At 45.4% G+C, this 19797-nt stretch overlaps 1 protein-coding gene across 1 annotated transcript in view; it reads left to right on the top strand.

Moving 5' to 3' along the window:
- LOC103186247 (dedicator of cytokinesis protein 4) overlaps positions 1–19797 on the top strand; it is a 224151-nt gene that overhangs the window by 129117 nt on the left and 75237 nt on the right. The window contains exons 15-23 of the mRNA XM_042335438.1: positions 1341–1503; positions 3678–3784; positions 4625–4766; positions 6088–6185; positions 6820–6903; positions 8191–8291; positions 11018–11099; positions 17318–17488; positions 18145–18337. Coding sequence (XP_042191372.1) covers positions 1341–1503; positions 3678–3784; positions 4625–4766; positions 6088–6185; positions 6820–6903; positions 8191–8291; positions 11018–11099; positions 17318–17488; positions 18145–18337 — 1141 coding nt within the window. The remainder of the gene's footprint in view (positions 1–1340; positions 1504–3677; positions 3785–4624; positions 4767–6087; positions 6186–6819; positions 6904–8190; positions 8292–11017; positions 11100–17317; positions 17489–18144; positions 18338–19797) is intronic.

The following is a 19797-nucleotide window of genomic DNA, read 5'->3' on the forward strand; positions in this document are numbered from 1 at the left end:
TTCCTCCGCGGCTGAACTGCTACCATAAGCCAAAAAGCTCAGGTCTTTGAGTTTGGAACGAGAGGGCTCATATTCCCCTCTCCCCATTTCCCTCCTATTCCCCTCTCTCTATCTCCCTCTCAGTCCCCTCTCCCTATCTCCCTTCCAATCCCTTCTCCGTATCGCCCTCCTATTCCCCTCTTCCTGTCACTCCTATTCCCCTATCGCTATCCCTTTCCTATTCCCCTTTCTTTCTCCCACTCCCTTTCTGTTCTCCCTATTCTCCCTCCTATTCCCCTTCTCCATGTGCCCTTCCTATTCTCCTCTCGCTATTTCCTTCCTATTCCCCTCTCCCCCTCATATTTCCATCTCCCGATCCCCCTCCTCTTCCACTTCTATTCCCCTCTCCTTATTTCCCTCTCCCTATCCCCCTCCTACTCCCATCTCCCTCACGATGCTTTCTGGTTCCACTATAGCTCCCAGTAGTGAGTTCCGTTCAGCAGAACCTGATTTTATTGTACTGTTCAACTCTATTGGTGATTTTGGTCACTCACTCCATGGCTCCATGTGGAGTGTTGCCATGGCTGCTGTGTTTCCCCCACAAAATACAATCATTCGGCCCATCAAAAGAGGCCATTCGGCCAATTGAGTCTGCACTGGCTTTCCAAACAAGGTGTTCATTCAGTCCCAGCTCTATAATATTATTATTAATAATAATAATAATCCTTGCGTTTGATATAATGCCTTATCATGTCATTGAGATCTATTAAAGTGCTTCACAGAAGATATTGTAAAATGGATTGACTGTATTTTGTGAGTTAAATCCCCTTAACTAACCTACAAAATACAGGCAAACCACTTTATAGTATATCCTGTGAAGTGCTTTGAGACGTCTCAACAAGGTGATAAGGCACTGTATGAAACACAAGGATTATTATTATTAACCCTTCAAGCCTCTATCTTGTATGTACTCCTCTTTACAGTGTACCACTTGAAGAACTTTGAGATGTCCTCACGACCGTGACTTCAGCTCCCCTCTCGACTCTCTTCCTCCTCCTCGCTCCCTCCCTTCCCTCCCCTCACCCTGACCATTTCCCCCCTCCTCTCTCCCTCCCTTCCCTCCCCTCACCCTGACCATTTCCCCCCTGCTCGGGTCATGACCCAACTGTGCAGCGCCTTGGGACGTCCTCCTGACGTGAAAGGCGCTCTATAAATGGAATCTTGTTGTTGTTGTTGATGTTAAAGGCACTGTATCAAATGTACTTATTATTATTATTGGAGAGCCTTTGCCTGTGGTTGAATTGTATAACTGTTAGTTTCACTGCTTAACTCTAATGAAGTTTGTTCTCCTTCTGTAACAGGATTGTATTTCACTGGGATCCGGGGAGCTTCCCATCAGCGAGCACCACTCCTTCGTCCTTTATCATAACAATAGCCCCAGGTGGGCAGAGCAGTTGAAGCTTCCCATTCCTGTGGAGAAGTTCAGGGGGGCCCACGTCCGCCTGGAATTCCGGCACTGCTCCAGTAAGTACCTTCATTTTCCTTATGGATTTGTGCCTCGCCCGATTTGACTGCCTTTCCGGAAATTGTAATGGAAACAGGCCATTCAGCCCAACGAGTCCCCTGTCAACGTGGTGCAGTGGTAGCGCTCTTGCCTCTGAGTCAGGCGGTTGTGGGTTCGAGCCCCAGCCATATAGTCTAAGCTGACAATGCAGTGCTGGTGGGGTGTTGCAATGTCAGAGGTCCTGTTCTTTAGATCAGATGTTAAACCCAGGTTTCATCTGCCTATTCCGATGGGTGTTAAAGATCCAGTGGCACTATTGGGAAAAAGAAAGGAGTTTCTCTCTCCAGGTGTTCTGGCAAACAATCCTCCAGATAAAATTGCTCACTCACGACCTGACTGTTTGAGGGTCACTTCTGTGCCCAATTGACTGCCGCGTTTCGCCCACAAAATATACAGTCAATCCACTTTACAGTACATCCTGTGAAGCGCTTTGAGACATCTCAATGACGTGATAAGACACTATATCAAATGTAGGATTATTGTTATTGTTAACGAGTGTTAATGGATGGAGCTGTCGGAGGGAAATTAATCTTATCTGCTGCCTGAGCCAAGAGGGGCAGAAGTCATTTCTTCGTAACCCAGATCTGAGCATCGAGCTCAATTGAAACTTTCAAGACTGAGATGTATAGATTTTTGTTAGGTAAAGAGTATCAAGTGATATGGAGCAAAAGCAGATAAATGGAGTTGTGGTACAGAGCAGCCATGATCTAATAGAAGGCGGAGCTGGCTCGATGGGCTGAATGGCCTACTCCTGTTCCTTTGACTCGACCCCTCCCTCTCCTCCTTCAACATCTGCCATGAGACTCTTCCTCTTTGACCACGTTTTCAGCCATTTTTCCCCTCACCCCTTCATTCCCCCTCCCCTCACCCCCCTCGGCCCTTCCTGTGAGCATGTAGACGGTTCATAAAGAACATAGATTTTGGAGGGATTATTCCAGGGGTAATAATCCCTCTTCCCCTCCCACAGCTCGGGCTCCCGTTCCAGTTCCATCTTTGCAAAGCGCTTTGAGACATTCTCCCAACCAACGCAAATGACGCAATATAAGATGAAACAACATAAAATTACATTTACACATCGCCTTTCTTGTTGGGAGGAAGTCCCAAGATGCTGGACAGTGAAGGATTTTCATCCGACCTGGGGACTGGAGTCAAGAGGGGTGGAGGGCAAGGGGGTTGGCGGTGGAAAGATGACTGAAGGCATGTTTGAAGAACAAGTTCTTGAAGGAGGCAAGGGAGGTGGTGAGGTAGAGGGGCTCCGGGATGGTGCTCCACTGAGTGCAGAAAGGCTGATGGTGGGGCAGGGAATATGGAGTGGGCCAGTGGCAAAGTTTTAGTAGGTCGAAACTTTTGTTGTCAACACATTGTTTTAAACGTTGCTGTGAGAGGTTAGCCACATCCCCATTCACTTTTAAAAAATAAACAGAATAGTAACAATAAAATCAGCTGCTTTGCCTCATTAGATGGCAAACAAAGTAGCATATCAGTCACCTTGAAAAATAGCAGCCTGACTGAGCAGCAACACAATCATCACTGAAAACCTCAGCTCAGTCTCCTCTTCAAAGACATTTTGTATGGTCGTTTTGAAAAATAATTTTAATGGACCTGCACAGCCATGCACCATTCTGTACAGGCGGAAAACATAAACCTTTATTATTTGTTCTATACTAAACTCCATGACCCTATCACTACCACCCTCGTCCGACTCCACTGGCTCCTTGTCCCCAGAGGACATAGTTCAAAAATCTCGCCTTGCTTTCAAAGCCCTCCACGGCCTTGCTCCTCCCTGCCTCTGATCTGCGAACTCCATATAGGCTTTCTACTCTCTCCGCTTACTGGACTCTGGTCTATTCTACGTCCCCCACCCAACCTGCCCCACCATTGCCAACCTGTCCCACCATTGGCAGTCGAGCCCTCAGCCTTTCTGCCCCCACCCTTTGCAACTCAATCTCACAGTCCCTTTGCCTCGCCCCTAACCTTATGCTCCCTGCCCTCCACTCCTCCTGATCCCAACCCAGAAGGACTGTCCAGCACCTTGAAACGTCCTTCCAACCTGAAAGCCACTATCCAAATGTAATTTGTAGTGGTTGTTTGCCCTTGGATGTTTTATGTTTCGGTTGTTTTTGATTTTTTTTAGCAAAGGAGAAAGGCGAGAAGAAGCTGTTTGGGTTTTCCTTTGTTCCGCTGATGCAGGAGGATGGCAGAACCTTGCCAGATGGTGTTCACGAGCTGCTGGTCCATAAAGTAAGGTCTTTTTTGAGCGAGCAGCTGGCAGTTGCATCCCGTGATAAGCAAAGCGTTAAAGTGGAAAATAGGGACATTTTCCTAGGCTGTTCATAGGCTTGTCTCACAAGCAAGAGGACTCGGGTTTGAATCCCGGGTGGGGCAAAACCTTAGGCAATTGGCGGAACGTATTATTGGGGTAATAATGCATTCAAAATAAATAAATAATTAAATAAATAATTTGGTCACTCAATCCATGACTGTTTGTCAGAGGTGCCGTCATTTGGGTGAGACGTTAAACTTAGATCCCATCTGCATTGAAGATCCCATGGCGCTATTTGAAAAGAGGAGGAAGTTTCTTTCCCGGTGTCCTGGCCAACAATCCCCCAAATAAAATTGGTCACCCACTCCATGACTGTTTGTGGGACATTGAAAAAATACACAGAGAAACCACTTTACAGTATATCCTGTGAAGCGCTTTGAGACATCTTCACGACATGATGAGGCTCAAAATCAAATCCGAGCATGATTATTATACTCTTATCATGAATAAACAATTCAAGTTGAGCAAATGGTGACATTCTCCACCAGTGGCGGCAGTATTCACCGTAAGTTAGAACAACAACAACAACAACAACATTTCATTTATAGTGCGCTTTTCACGTCGGGAGGACATCCCAAGGCGCTGGACAGTAGGGTCGGGACCCGAACAGGGGGGAAATGGTCAGGGTGAGGGGAGGGAAGGAAGGGAGCGAGGAGGGGGTAGAGAGTCGAGAGAGGAGCTGAAGGCACGGTCGAAGAGAGCAAGCTAGTTTGGGACTTTGTGCAGTACTTTGTTCAAAACAATTCTCTGTCTTGCAGTGCGAGGAAAACACAAACTTTCAGGACGCTGATCGCTACCTCAAACTTCCATATTGCAAAGGGAACAGTCAGGCAGGCAAAGCCACAAAAGAGTCTTTCTGGATCTCGTCCTTTCTCTGCTCCACCAAGCTGACGCAAAATGGTAGGAAGAGGGCTTTTTTTCACATAGGATGGCAATTCCAAGTCCCCACATGGGGCATGACCCACAACCTTCTGAGTCAGAAGGTTGTTGGTCATGGCCCGTATGGGGACTTGGAACTCTCATAGTCTAAGGTGCCACTCCAATGCAGTGTTGGGTGGGTGTTGCATTGCCAGAAGTACCATACTTCGAATGAAATATTAAACAGCCTCCGTCTGCCTGTTCACGTGGATGTTAAAGATCCCATGGCACGAATCAAAAAGTGAAGGGAGTTTCTCTCGTCTGGTGTCCTTGTCCCCCAGATAAAATTGGTTGTTCACTTCATGGCTTTTTTGGGGACATTCCTGTGTGCAAATTGTCTGCTGTGTTTGCCAACAAAATACTCAGTTACTCCCTAGTAAAATTCTGTGAAGTGTTTTGAGACATCCCTGCTGACATGAAAGATGAGATATCAAATGCAAGGATTATTATTGTATTATAGTATAATAATAGTAAGTTCACAGTTTCCAAGATGAAGCATTCAGCACATTGTATTTTTGTAACAGTTTTTGACAAATGACAGACCCATTTCATACCTTTTGTTTGAAGGAAGGAAATCTTGCCTCAAAATTATGAGTAGAGAAGGCAGTTTCTCTCTCCCGGTGTCCTGACCAACAATACCTCGGATAAAATTGGTTACTCACTCCATAGCTGTTTGTAGGACACTGCTGTGGGTAATTGGCTGCCATATTTGTTCTCAAAACTCACAGTCGCTGCACTTTACAGTATATCCTGTGAAGTGTTTTGACAGGTTCTCCCAACGTAAAAGGAGTTATTATTAAGGATTATTATTATTACTAACCGCCGCACTTGGTCTTGCACAACAATTGCTGAGATCTGGTCGCCTGGCCTTGCTTGCTCAGTCTGCTACTTCCTGGTCATCAGGATAATTATTCTACAATTTGGAGTCCTGTAGCATAGTGGTTAGTACTGTTGCCTCGCAAGTGAGAGGACTGGGTTTGATTCCCGGGCGGGGTGAAACCTTAGTTGAGTTTCTTTACTCCGTATGCCTCTGTTTACCAAGCTGTAAGTAGGAACCTAGTTGTTAGACGATTGTTGGTTCGCTTTCCGGGATAATAATCTTTTATAAAAAAAAATCTTCCAAATAAATTTGGTCACACAATCTACGATTGTGCAATTGGCTGCCGCATTTTGCCTAAAAAATACAGTCAATCCACTTTACAATATATTCTGTGAAGCGCTTTGAGACATCTCATGAAGTGATAAGGCACTATATCAAATGCAAAGATATTTATTACATTGTTCTGCACATTCCTTTTTCCAGGAGAGTTGCTAGACTTCTTACAATGGCGAGCCCACCCAGAGAGAATATCCGACATCCTCTCAAAGCTGAAAGATATAGACGGTGCAGAAATCGTCAAGGTGAGGTGCATGGTTGGACTTGTGAAATATCCCTTTTCATTGTTTTGCAATGGGCAACGATCAAATATAATACATCCTGAAAGGAGATGTCTCAGAGAAGAACTTATGTAGGTGGAGAAAATGTTAAATGGTATGAAAATGCCAAAAGCTTAGTCCAAAATGCCAAAAGCTTAGGCATGCCTCTGTTTACCTTGCAGTAAGTTGGAACCCGGTTATTAGTCGATTGGTGGATTGCTTTCCGGGAGTAGTAATCTTTCCTGCCCCCAAAAATATGTGGTCAATCAATCCTCTACTATTTGTGGTACACTGTTATGTGCAATTGGCTGCTGCGTTTCGCCCATAAAATACACAATCAATCCACTTTACAATATATTCTATGAAGCGCTTTGAGACATCTCTATGGCATGATGAGGCACTGTATCAAATGCAAGGATTATTATTAAGTTTATCAATGAAAGCAATGTCTGGTAAACTTCCCATGACTTGTCTGGGACTGTGGGACTAATTTAAAAAACAGCTGTGATGGGAGATGAGATCAGATGGGCAGAAGGGCCTTCTTCATTCGAATCGATCTTGTGATTTTGCGATTGGGGGTCAATAATATTAAAATGATTTTTCTGAATTCTCTTTGTAGTTTTTACAAGATACCCTGGATGCACTATTTGGAATTTTAGATGAAAATTCACAAAAATATGGATTGAAGGTTTTCGATTCATTGGTGAGTATCTTGCTCCTCATCCCTCAGAGGATCGAGTTTAAAATCCACGATCTCTCTTTTAAAGCTCTCCATGGTCATGCTCCTCCCTACCTCTGCGACTTCTCCCTGTCCACTCCCTCCGATCGGTGGGCACTTGCCCGCTCCATGTCCCCAGCCTTGCCTTCTCCAACATTGGTGGTTGTGCCTTCAGCTTTTCTGCCCCCACCCTCTGAAATTCCAACCCAAGTCCCTCTGCTTCATCCCTTCCTCATCCCTTCAAGGTTTGTCTCTGAATGTGCCTTCAGCCACACCCACCACACTCCCCCTACCCTCCACCTCTCTTGATTTCCCACCTCAGCTCAGGGGCAATTTGTGGTTGTTGCAACGTCCTCCCCACATGAAAGGTGCTGTATAAGTGTGAATTGCCTTGCGTTATATTTGGGGAATGGAAGATGTATTTGAACAGGCTTCCTAAGGGGGTAAATTCACAACTAATCTGCAGAAGTACTATTTCAGTGAGCGGATGGTAAATCTATGGATCAGGCTCACTAGGAAGATGGTGGAAGCAGAAAGTGTAGATTCATTTCAGATACAAATTAGATAGATTTATTTAGAAAATAATATGTTGGGATCCAGAATATGAGCCTTATGAGTAATTTGAGACATGACATTATAGTAAGTGCAGAATGCTTGGAGGAACCAGGCAACTTTGGATCTAAGGTTCCCAAAGCTTTCCATCCCATTGTAATCCATAAAGAATGAATTACTATGAAGAATGTGCATTAGGGTGCTGTTGGAGTTTAACCAGCTGAAACCGCATTGCCTTTGTAAATGCAGTCGAGGTGCTATTCTTCGGATGAGACGTTACAAGGATGAGGCACAGGGTGCCTTCTGCCTATTCAGGTGGGTGGTAAAGATCCCATGGCACTATTTGAAAAGAGAAGGGAGTTTCTCTCTCCCGGTGTCCTGGCCAACAATTCCCCAAATAAAATTGGTTACTCACTCCATGGCTGTTTGTGGTACATTGCTCTGTGCAAACTGGCTGCTGCGTTTTGCCCACAAAATACACAATTTTGCCCACAAGGTATACTTTACAGATATACGTTACAGTATATCTTGTGAAGCACTTTGATCATTTGCAATGTGATAAGGCGCTATATCGAATGCAAGGATTATTATTATTATCAACATCTTCATTATTGGAGCATGCGTCTACCAGGATAATAGAAGGCAAAATTGATGGATTTTTTTTTCGTCTAGCAATTCCTATGTTGCTATGTGTATGGTGAATTGATTTGTCTGTTGCAGGTTCACATAATAAACCTGCTGCAGGACAGCAAGTTTCACAATTTTAAGCCCGTCATGGATACATACATCCAGAGCCACTTTGCTGGAGCGTTAGCTTACAGGTACTGTGTAGTCTTCTTTTTCTGCTCGTCACAATGTCTCTTTGTTCTTTGGCTCTGGGGTTACAGTTTGATGCTGAGTTTAGGGTGGTGGGGGGTCTCTTACATACATTGTTCCCTATCTAAGAGAACCTTCGTTCCTTGCTTATCAAGGGTAATCGCATTGCATATACCCAGTGTTTGCCAGTATTGGTAGCATAGTGGTTAGCGCGCTTGTCTCACAAGTGAGAGGACCCCAGTTCGCTTCCTGGATGGGGCAAAACCTTAGGCAAGTTTCCTTACTCCATATACGTAGCAGTAAGTAGGAACCCGATTGTTAGTCGATTGGCGAATTGCTTTCCAGGGGTAATCCCTCAAAAGGAAAAAGATAAATAAATTAGGTCACTCAATCCACGACTGTTTGTGGGACACTGCTGTGCGCAATTGGCTGCCATGTTACACCCGCAAAATATATATAAAGTCCATTCACTTTACAAATTATTCTATGAAGCACTTTGAAATGTCTCAATGATATGATAAACTACTATATCAAATATAAAGATTATTATTATCTCAAAACCTACTTCTTTGATTGCATCTTCGGTCATCTTTCCCATCCCTTCCCAACCTTTCTCGGCTCGACCCCCACTGCTCGCTAGTCAGGCCAGAATTCTTAAATGACTTGGGATGTCCTCTCAACATAAAAGGTGCTGTACAAACATAATTTTGTATTGCATTATGTCTGAACGGGAGACCCAAGTTGACTGCATTGAACAGCTGCCAAGAAAGATGGGCATTAGGTATTGGTTATGGTACTGCACTGGAAGGACCTGTCTCAAGACCTTCCTCCACCTTCTTCCCACCTCCACCTCTCTTGCCCTCACCCCTCCTGACTCCAGTCTGCAGCTGGAGTTTGCCAGCAAACCCTTCACTGTCTAGAACCTTGGGATATTCTTCTGACATGAAAGGTGCTGTACAAATGTAATTTGTTGTTGGTTTAGGATGTCTCCAACTGTCATCACTCTATAACACCATGCCTCCTTACGTGTAGGGGTTTTATTCTCTTCGGGTTTGTTTGAACCATTGAGTAACTTTCAGAAAACAAATCACACTTGATTTAGACTAGTTTAGTTTAAATCAAGTGTTTGTTTATTAATACTAAAGCAATGCATTAATACAATTGCAATAGCTCCTTATGATTGAGGATTGTAGTTCAGAGATGACTGGTATTCATGTTCATACTGCTGGGAAAAGACTGTGTGCCGATCTGTTTGAGCATGTTGGTTCTTATGTTGACGGATTAATCTTTTTGAAACTGTTTGACCGTGGATCTTGCTCTCCTGCTTCTCCGTTGGAAGCTTGGAGATTTACAGTTCCCTTGGCAATGACCTCAGTCACATACTATTGTCCAGTTAACATTTGTTTTGATTTGCCGAAACCCTCATACACGCATTCAAAAGATGCAAAACCTGCCCTTTCACCTCTTCCCATACCACTGTCCAGGGCCCCAAACACAAATTTCAAGTGAGACAGTGATTTATGTGTACTACCACCAATGTAATTTACTGCATTCGCTGTTCACGATGTGGTCTCCTCTACACCGGGGAGACGAAATGCAGATTAGTTGACTGATTTGCCGAACTCCTCCGTTCTGCCCACAACACTGAGCTTCCGGTTTCTTGCCACTTCAGCTCCCTCCTACTCGCACTCTGACCTTTCCATCCATGATCTCCTACGCTGTTCCAATGAGCCATAGCGCAAGCTCGAAGAACAGCACCTCATTAATCTGATAGAGACCTTACAGCCCTTTGGCCTCAAAGTTGGTAACAACAATTTCAGACCATGACAGCTCACCTTCTCCCTCCCCCTCTACTGTGACGATTACCACATCATCTAGGTCCCAGACACCTTTTCTCTCTCTGGTCTGCCTATTTTGTTGCAATTCCCCACCCCCACCCCCTCCTCTGTTTTGCATTATTAACACCTCTATTCCCCTGTTTTGTTGCAATCCCCCCCACACTTTTGTTTTGCATCATTAACACCTTTTTAACCCCTGTCCTCTACCCCATTTTCTCCTTTGTCTTCCTTGCCCTGCCTCCCCCATCTCTGTTAGCCCTTAAAAGTCTCTCCCTCCCAACATGCTTCAGTTCTGATGAAGGGTCATGGACCCGAAACGTTGACTCACATTCCTTTCTCCATAGATGCTCCCTGACCTGCTGAGTGTTCCCAGTGACTTCTGTTTTTGATACAGTTCAAGATCCTGTTCCTCAACTTTAGAACTTTGCATCCCCCTACCTCTGCGACCTCCTAATCCCCTACCATCCTGCCAGCTCCCTCCGCACAGAGAGCTCCGGCCTCCTTCACGTCCCCCACCTCGCCCGCCCCACCATTGACGGACTTCAACCACCCTCTAGAACTCCATCCCACAGTCCCTCCACCTCGCCCCCTCCCTTGCCTCTTTCAAGACCCATCTCAAGACCCTATTCTTCGCCCATGCTTTCGATCACCCTGCTTCCCCCCCTTGTCCTCCACCCTTCCTGATCCTGACCCCCAACTCAGGTCCGAAACTCTGACTGTTCAGCACCTTGAGACACCCTCTCGACATGTAATCCAGCATTTGGCCCTGCCTCATAAAACAATTCAGGGCCATTTGGTCTTTCCTCAAAGATCCAAAGAATAACTTGAAGACTATTTATTCATTTTTGATCCTTGTCGCGTGATCTGAAACTCTGATATTGTGATCTTCACAGGGACCTGATAAAGGTGCTCAGAAGGTACATTGACCGTTCCTTGGAAGCCGAGCGACAGGAGCACATTCAGGAGGTGCTGAGGGTAAGCAACTCATTCCGAGCTTGTTTAAGTCTTTGAAACTGGTTGTCCAGACCCCTTTCAGAAAAATCAGAGGTGATTTTAATTGTGTTTCGTAAAATTCTAAAGGGACTGGATTGTGTAGACAAGCTGTTTTATCTTGTCCAGAACAAGAGAACTAGAAGACATGGCCTGCGATTGAAGGGTGGCAAATTCAAAACTAAACACTCTTTCAATGAGTGAGTGGTAAATCTATGTAACAGGCTCCACAGAAAGAAGGTGGATGCAGAAAGTGTTGATTCATTCAAATAAATAATAATAATAATCCTTGCATTTTGATATAGCGCTTTTCATGTCTTCTAGATGTCTCAAAGCGCTTCACAGAAAAAAACTGTAAAATGAATTGACTATATATTTGTGGGCGAAAGGTGGCAGCTAATTGTGCACAGCAGTCTCCCACAAACAGTCGTAGATTGAAGTGACCAATTATATTATTGTTTTTTTTTCTTGAGGGATTATTATCAGGTGGGAGAAGTATGAAAACTTGCTCAAGGTTTTGCCTTGCTGAGATTCAAACCCAGATCTCTCACTTGCGAGGCGAGTGCTCTGACCACTGAGCTATAGAACTTTCAATCAAACATTTGCTTTCAGCACCAAGGAAATAATATCAATTTGAAATGATTTTAACAGAAATATTTTCCTTCCATGCATGGCGTAACAGAACATGCTTACTATTTGTAAATCAGCACTATGTTTTTTTTTAAATGTTCTGTGATGTTATGTCTTCTACGACATGATGCAACACACTGGACCATTTGATTTTTCTAACAACTGTATATTGATAATCTTGTCCGAGTACAAACAGAACACTTCTCAGGGCTTTGTGGAATACAATAGACAGTATCTTGAAAGGGTGGATATAACATGCTGCATTCACAATTTTGTTGCTTATGCATTAGTCAGAGGCACCCAATTGCTTAATATTGTATTCATACAAAGCTTGATATAGAACCACTGTTTAAAATATATAGCTCAAGCACTCAACGATAAAATGTATCACAAATAATGGATCTCGAAAGTAAAATGAGAACAGAACTTATAATAATAATCCTTGCATTTGGTATAGCGCCTTATCACGTCTTCGAGACGTCTCAAAATGCTTCACAGAATATCTGTAAACTAAATTGTATATATTGTGGGCGAAACGCGGCAGCCAATTGCGCACAGCGTGAAGAGTAAGGAATCAGGCGTGAGGAGTAAGGAAACTTGCCCAAGGTTTCATCCTCCCGGGAATCTAACCCAGGTCTCTCACTTGCAGGGCTAGTGCTCTAGCCACTGAGCGACATGACTCCTGAAATTGAAATACAAATTCAATAGATTTATTTTGGAAAATAAGATTTTGGGATGCAGTATATGAGTAATTTGAGACATAACAAGTGTGGTATTCTTTGGAAGAACCAGTCAACTTTGATCTATGGTTCCCAAAGCTTTCCACTCTTGTAGACTAATCCAACAAAAACAAGAACAACCAGGATGGTAGAAGGTGAACTAGATGTACCTTAGTCTTTTTTTGTCCGGCAATTCCTATGTTCTTATAGGTCTATCACATTTTGCCAGCGTCACCAGGGACTCTGATCCTAGGATAGCCTCTCCATTTGTGAAAACACAGAAATCTCTCTGGCTCTGTCAATCGACATGCAGAGGTCATCCAGAGGAGAAGCCAGGATTGTAGAGGAATGAGCTGTGAGCAACGATTAGCCAAGCTGAGGTTCTTCAGTCTTGACAGAAGACAACTCAGAGAGGGGGTAGGGAGAGCTATATAACATTTTACATGGGATTGAAGAAGTAAACCCAGAACAATACTTTACGGTTGTTAACAATACTTCCAAGTCAGTGAAATAAGAGGATACAAAGTTGAAGTTGTAAAAGCAATTTCAGGATAGACACCAGAAAGATTTTCTTTCCATAGGATAATCAACGACAGTTACTGGGTTGAGACCAGGACACTGGGACTCATTTAAAAAGCAACTTGATGCTTGACGGGGGGAATGGTAGGGTGAGTGTTCTGGAGGAATGAGATCAGATGGGGTAAAGGCTTGCTTCATCCGACCTGGTCTTGTGATCTCAAAATGTGCCTCATTGCTTTCTCTCAGCAGTGTGTGTGTCTTGTAAGATACTGGATAATATCCTGCTGAAATGACTGGCCAGCAATTGTCAGAGCAAAATAATTTGTTTCAGAGCACACTTAGCTCAAAGTTTGATGTTTTACTTGGGAGAGAATAGAAGGTACTTTGGAATAAATGCTTAACTGTGGTTTGATATTGATCGGAAGTATCACAGATGGACGGGGACTGGGCCAATGTGTGTCTGTTCAGAAGCTGCCACAGAAGCTCATCCATGGCATTTCTTCTTCCTACCTCTGCAACCTTTTTAACACCATACCAACCTTTCTGCTCGGCGGACACTGGCATGCTTCATGTCCTCCGCCCTGCCCGCCCCACCATTGGAGGATGGGCCTTCAGCTTTTCTGTGCAATCCCTCCTGCTCGCCGCCTCCTTCAAGGTTGTCTCAAGAGCTTTCTCTTTGACCGTGTCTTCGGCCACACTCCCACCACCACTCCTCCTACCCTACAACCCGCTTGATTCCAATCCCCAGCTTGGGTGCAAACCCTTAACTGTCCAGTGCCTTGGGTCGTCTTTCTGATATGAAAGTTGCTATATAATTATCTTCAGTTATCCAAACATAGAGTGGGAAGAAAACAGTGTAAAGGGCATGGAGAGGGAAGAATTCATAAAATGTGTACAGGAGAACTTTCTCGATCAGTATGTTTTAAGCCCAACCAGGAAGGAACCACTGCTGGATCTAGTTCAAGGGAATGAAGTGGAGTAAGTGGAATGGGTTTCAGTGGGAGAGCATCTGGATAACAGTGATCACAATATCATTAGGTTTAGAGTAATTATAGAACAATCAAAGGTGAAGATACCCAATTGGAAATGGGCTCATTTCAGTGAGTTGAACGGGATCTGGCGTTCAAAAGAGGAAAAGTAGAGCATCTAAAGCTAGAGCTCTAGGAAATTGGGATTAAAATGAAACAGAAAAAGGAGGCTTATGATAAAAATCAGAATCAAAATACATTAGAGAATCAAGCAGTATGCAGAAAGTGCAGAGGAGAACTGAAAAAGGAAATAAGAGGGGCAAAGAGAGTGTATAAGAAAAGATTAACATGTAACATGAAAGGGTACACTAAAGTCTTCTATGAACACATAAAGAGTAAAAGGATGGTCAAAGCAAGGGTGGGGCCGATTAGGGACCAAAAAGGAAAACGTCTTGTGGAGGCAGAGGGCATGGTTGAGGTAGTGAATGAGACTTTGCATCTGTCTTCACAAAAGAGGATGCTGCCAAGGTCACAGTAAAGGAGGTATAAAAATAGATAGCGAGAAGGTACTTATAAGGTTAGCAGTCCTCAAAGTAGAAAAGTCACCCTAGGTTGCTGAGGGAAGTTAGGGTGGCAATACCGGAAGCTCTGGCCACAATCTTTCAATCCTTTTTGGATACAGAAACATAGAAACAGGAATAGGCTATTCAGGCCCTTGAATCTGTTCCGCCATTTTATAAGATCATGGTTGATCTGTACCTCATGTTCAATTACCCGAACTTGCTCCATATCCCTTAATGCCCTGATCTAACAGATCTATCTCTCTCCGTCTTGAAAATGTGAATGGATCCAGCATCCACAGCCTTTTGGAGTAGTGGGAGTAGTGCCTGAGGACTGAAGGGTTGCAAATGTTACAGCTCTGTTCAAAAAAGGGGAGAGGGATAAACTTGATAACTATAGGCCAGTCAGCCTAACGTCGGTGCTGGGGAAATGTCTAGAGATCATAATCCGAGAAAAAATTAATTTTCACTTAGAAAAACATAAGTTAATTAATGACAGTCAACACAGATTTGTTAAAGGAAAATTGTGTCTGACAAACTTAATTGAGTTCTTTGATGATATAACGGAGAGGATTTATGAAGGTAGTGCCGTTGATGTAGTGGATATGGACTTTCAGAAGGCGTTTGATAAGGTGCCATGTAATAGACTAATTAGCAAAATTGCAGCCCATGGGATAAAAAGGAGCCTGGATACAAAATTGGCTGGAAGACAGAAAGCAAAGGGTAATGGTGAATGATTGTTTTTCAGACTGTAAGGAAGTAGTGTGCCCCAGGGGTTGGTATTAGGGGTGGATTAGGGGTGTGCCCCAGGGGTCGATATTTGTGAATGAATTGGACCTGGGTATAAAGAACAACATTTTAAAGCTTGCAGTAGAACACAAATTTTGGGAATGTGGTAAATAGTGAGGAGGATGGTAGCAGATTGCAGGAGGACACCAACTGACTGGTGAAATGGGCAGACACATAGCAGACGAAGTTTAATGCCGAGAAGTGTAAGGTGATACATTGCATGGGAGAGTGTCATGGGCATATTTTGTTTCAGGGAACTCCTATTGTGAACTAAACAAGCTCATCGCACATGTATGGACTCCAACAAAGAGTCTCCCAACACGAATTCTCCCAACCAGGAGTCCTCCCAGCAGGAGTCCTCCCAGCAGGAGTCCTCCCAACCAGGAGTCCTCCCACTGAGACCTCCCACCAGGAGTTCTCCCACTGAGACCTCCCAACAGGAGTCTTCCCACTGAGTCCTCAACAGGAGTCCTCCCACAGGAGACCTCCCAAAAGTATATGTGTGCAACTATGTGAACAAGGGATGCTAATGAGTTCAAAAGCACATTTTCTTAATCTTAAGGGATAAAGATGCCTAAGAAACGAAGATCAAGCTTTTCAAGAACGAATAAAAATGCCAGTCGAAAAAAGGACGATTAAATGAAACTGGTTGCAAGCGTAGCTGCAATGGGTACAGCTAGTATACAATAAATGGCACAGTTTTCAAGGCAAGAGACCTGGGGGTTCACATACAGAGGTCTTTGAAGGTGACAGAACAGGTTGATAGAGCTGTTAAAAAACTATATGGGATCTTTGGCTTTATAAATAGAGGCATAGAGTACAAAAGCAAGGAGGTTCTGCTATCCCTTTATAAGTCACTGGTTAGGGCTCAGCTGGAGAATTGTGTCCCATTCTGGGCACCAAACATTAGGAAGGATATCAACAACAACAACAAGATTCCATTTATAGAGCGCCTTTCACATCGGGAGGACGTCCCAAGGCGCTGTACAGTTGGGTCAGGACCCGAGCAGGGGGGAAATGGTCAGGGTGAGGGGAGGGAAGGGAGGGAGCGAGGAGGGGGTACAGAGTCGAGAGGGGAGCTGAAGGCATGGTCAAAGAGAAAGGTCTTGATACCGGCCTTGAAGGAGGAAAGGGAGGAGGCGGCGAAGGCACTGGGGGATGGAGTTCCAGAGCCTCGGGGCTGAGAGGCTGAAGGCCCGGCCACCGATGGTAGGGCGGTTGGGGCGGGGGATGTGGAGCAGACCGGAGCCAGAGGAACGGAGGGTACGGGCAGGTAAGTAGGGGGATAGTAGGTCGGAGAGGTAGGAGGGAGTAAGGCCGTGAATGGCCTTGCAGGTGAGTGTGAGGATCTTGAATTCGATCCTCTGGGGGATGGGGAGCCAGTGGAGGTGAGCGAGGGTGGGAGTGATGTGGTCGCGAAGCCTAGTTCTTTCCAGTGTTCTGAATGACCTGCAGCTTGTGGAGGGAGGTGCCGGGAAGGCCGGCGAGGAGAGAGTTCCCATAGTCCAGCCTTGAGGTGATAAAGGCGTGGACCAGAGTTTCAGCAGCGTGAGGGGTGAGGTAGTGCCGTAGTCTGGCGATGTTTCGGAGGTGATGGAAGGCGGTGCCAGTTGTGGTGCGGACAGGGTCGAACAGAACCCCGAGGTTCCTGACCGGCTTTGAGAGGTGGAGAGTGCAGCCTTGGATGCTGATGCTGTCGGCGCCTGAGGTGCGGAGGCGCTGACGTGAGCCAATCAGCAAGGCCTCAGTTTTGCGCACGTTGAGCTGAAGAAAGTTGTCTCTCGTCCAGGACTGGATGTCAAAGGATTATTCCCAAAAGCTTTATTTTGGCCATATTTCTGCTCTGAACATTACATATCAGTGCAAAAAAGCGTCATTCCCTTTACACGCTATCTGCTGTGCCTTTGTAATGTCGCTGGAAGGCTTGGATTGAATATTTGTAATCCAATTGGTTGTGGAATTCAGCACTGAATGCCATCTAATTCTCTATTCCCCCCTCCTTCTCCCCCTCCCCCCAGGCACAGGAATACATATTCAAATACATCGTTCACTCCCGGAGTCTCTACACACTGGCAACCGGTGGGCAGAACGAGGAGGAGTTTCGAAGGAGTATTTCTGAATTATTTCAGTCGGTGCAGTTCTTTCTGTCCATGGAGAGTAAAGGGTCTTCTGTCGTGACTCAGACTCAGGTCAGTGTTTTTCAATAATTGATCAGATCGTGATTTTTTGTTGGTCAGCCAAAAATGACAAATGTAGAAACCTATCACCAAACTGAACTGAGAATTCCATGCACCTGCACATGGAAATTCCCGTGATAGATTGTTGGAATGGTATGTACACTCTCTCCCTGGAGGGACGCATCCTGTTTACCTAATTCCGGAAGGTATTAAGTGCAGATTGCAAAGAGCTAAGATGTGCTTTGAGACATCTTGATGATGTGATAAGGGGCTATGTCATATGCAAGGATTATTATTATTAATATTAAAAATCCTTGTATTTGATATGGTGCCTTTCATGTTGGTAGGAGGTCTCAAAGCATTTTTGCTGTAAACTCGTTATGTCGGTGAGCACGGTGGCCAATTTTCACTCAGCAATTTTTTTTCAGGGATTATTACCCCAGGAAGTGATTCGCCAATCAATTAACAACCAGGTTCTTACTTGCTTGGTAAACAGAGGCGTGTAGCTTAAGAATTTATGGCATCCAATAACCACTACACTCCGGACTCCGGGACTCCACTGATTTTATTGGGAGGTGGGGCGGGTGGTGGTGGTGGGGGGGGTGTGCGTTGGCAGGCACTGTTTGTCAGGCGCTGCTGGGTTTGACTGGCTGTGTCCCCCCAACCAGGCTGTGTTCCTGAGCTCTTTCCCGGCCGTGTACTCAGAGCTGCTGAGGCTGATGGACGTACGAGACGTGGCGACGCTGGTGAGAGATACCCTGCACAGTATGCCAGCCATCACACACATGGAGTACTCCCTGGAGGCTGTCAAACTCCAGTGCATCGCTAAAACAGTGGAGAGCCAGCTTTTCGCCAGCCCTGGTAAGACACAGACATTTATTATTATTAGAGCCTTTGTATTCTCACCTTTGCATCCGACCATACCTTACACCAAATGCAACTCCTGCCTCGTCTATTCCAATGCCCTCTTCGCCGGTCTCCCCAGCTCCATAATCCACAAAATCCAGTTAATCCAGGATTCCGACGCCTGTGTTCTCATCTGCACTAAATTCTGTACCCCCATCACACCAATTCTTGCCAGTTTTCAGTGGCTCCCTATCACTGATTAGATCGATTTCAAGATCCTCACACTCGTCTACAAATCCCTTCATGCCCTCCCTACCTCTCTGACCTGCTTACTCTCCAGTAAACTGCCTGTCACCTCCACTCGACTGGGTTCGGCCTCCTGCTTGTCCCTTGTGCCATCTGTTCCACCATCGGCGAACGTAATTTCAGTCACTATGCCCTGAAAATTTGGAACACTCTCCCTCAATCGCTCTGCCTTGCTCCCTCCATCCCTATTTTCAGATCATGCTGGAAGACCTTCTTCTTCGGCCCAGTTTATGCACACCTTCCTCCCCCTGGCTCGATTTCTGTCGTATTCTGCCACTGTCAAGCGCTCTGAGACTATCCTGCATGAAGTGTGATATATAAATACAATTTGTTTTGTTGTATTCATTGCATTCCATTTTCCCTCAACTGCCAAACTCTTTGGCCAAGCATGTGAATGTGGGGTTCCCAGGAGGCAGTTTAGACTTGCACCTCCCTCCTTGTGCTACCTATTAAAACTGTCTGCTTCATACCCTTTGCATTCGGGCCTGCAGCCTATCTGCACCCACCCTGTGGAACCCTCTAGATCCCGGAGCTCCTCCATCTCCTTTGCCTCCTTCAATGTCTGTCTCAAGATTTTCCTTTCCAATTGTGCTTTCGGTCATTTTCCTGCTCCACCCCCCCACCTTGCTCTCCACCCCTCTCTGATCCTAACTCACAACTTGGGTGCAGACGCCTCACTCTCCAGCATCTTGGGATGTGAACAACAACAACAAAATGACATTTATAGAGTGCCTTTCACATCAGGAGAACGTCCCAAGGCGCTGGACAGTCTGGGGTCAGGACCCGAGCATGGGAGAGGGGTGGGGTAGAGGTGAGGGAAGGCAGAGAGGTGGGAGGGCGACTGAAGCATAATTGAAGAGGAGGGTCTTGAGACCGGCCTTGAAGGAGGCAAGGGAGGAAGCGAGGCGAAGGGACCATGGGATGGAGTTCCAGAGTGTGGGGGCAGAGAGTCAGAAAGCCCGGCCACTGATGGTAGGGCGGATCGGGTGGGAGACATGGAGGAGACCGGAGCCCTCTGAATGGAGGTAGCGGGCAGGTTGGTAGGGAATCAGCAGGTCAGAGAGGTAGGAGGGGGCAAGGCCATGGATGGTCTTGAAAGTGAGGACGAGGATCTTGAATTCGATCCTCTGGGGATGGGGAGCCAGTGGAGTCAGGCGAGGGTGGGAGTA

The sequence above is a fragment of the Callorhinchus milii genome, unplaced genomic scaffold (genome assembly GCF_018977255.1).
Source record: "Callorhinchus milii isolate IMCB2004 unplaced genomic scaffold, IMCB_Cmil_1.0 Scaffold5, whole genome shotgun sequence".
NCBI lineage: Eukaryota > Metazoa > Chordata > Chondrichthyes > Chimaeriformes > Callorhinchidae > Callorhinchus > Callorhinchus milii.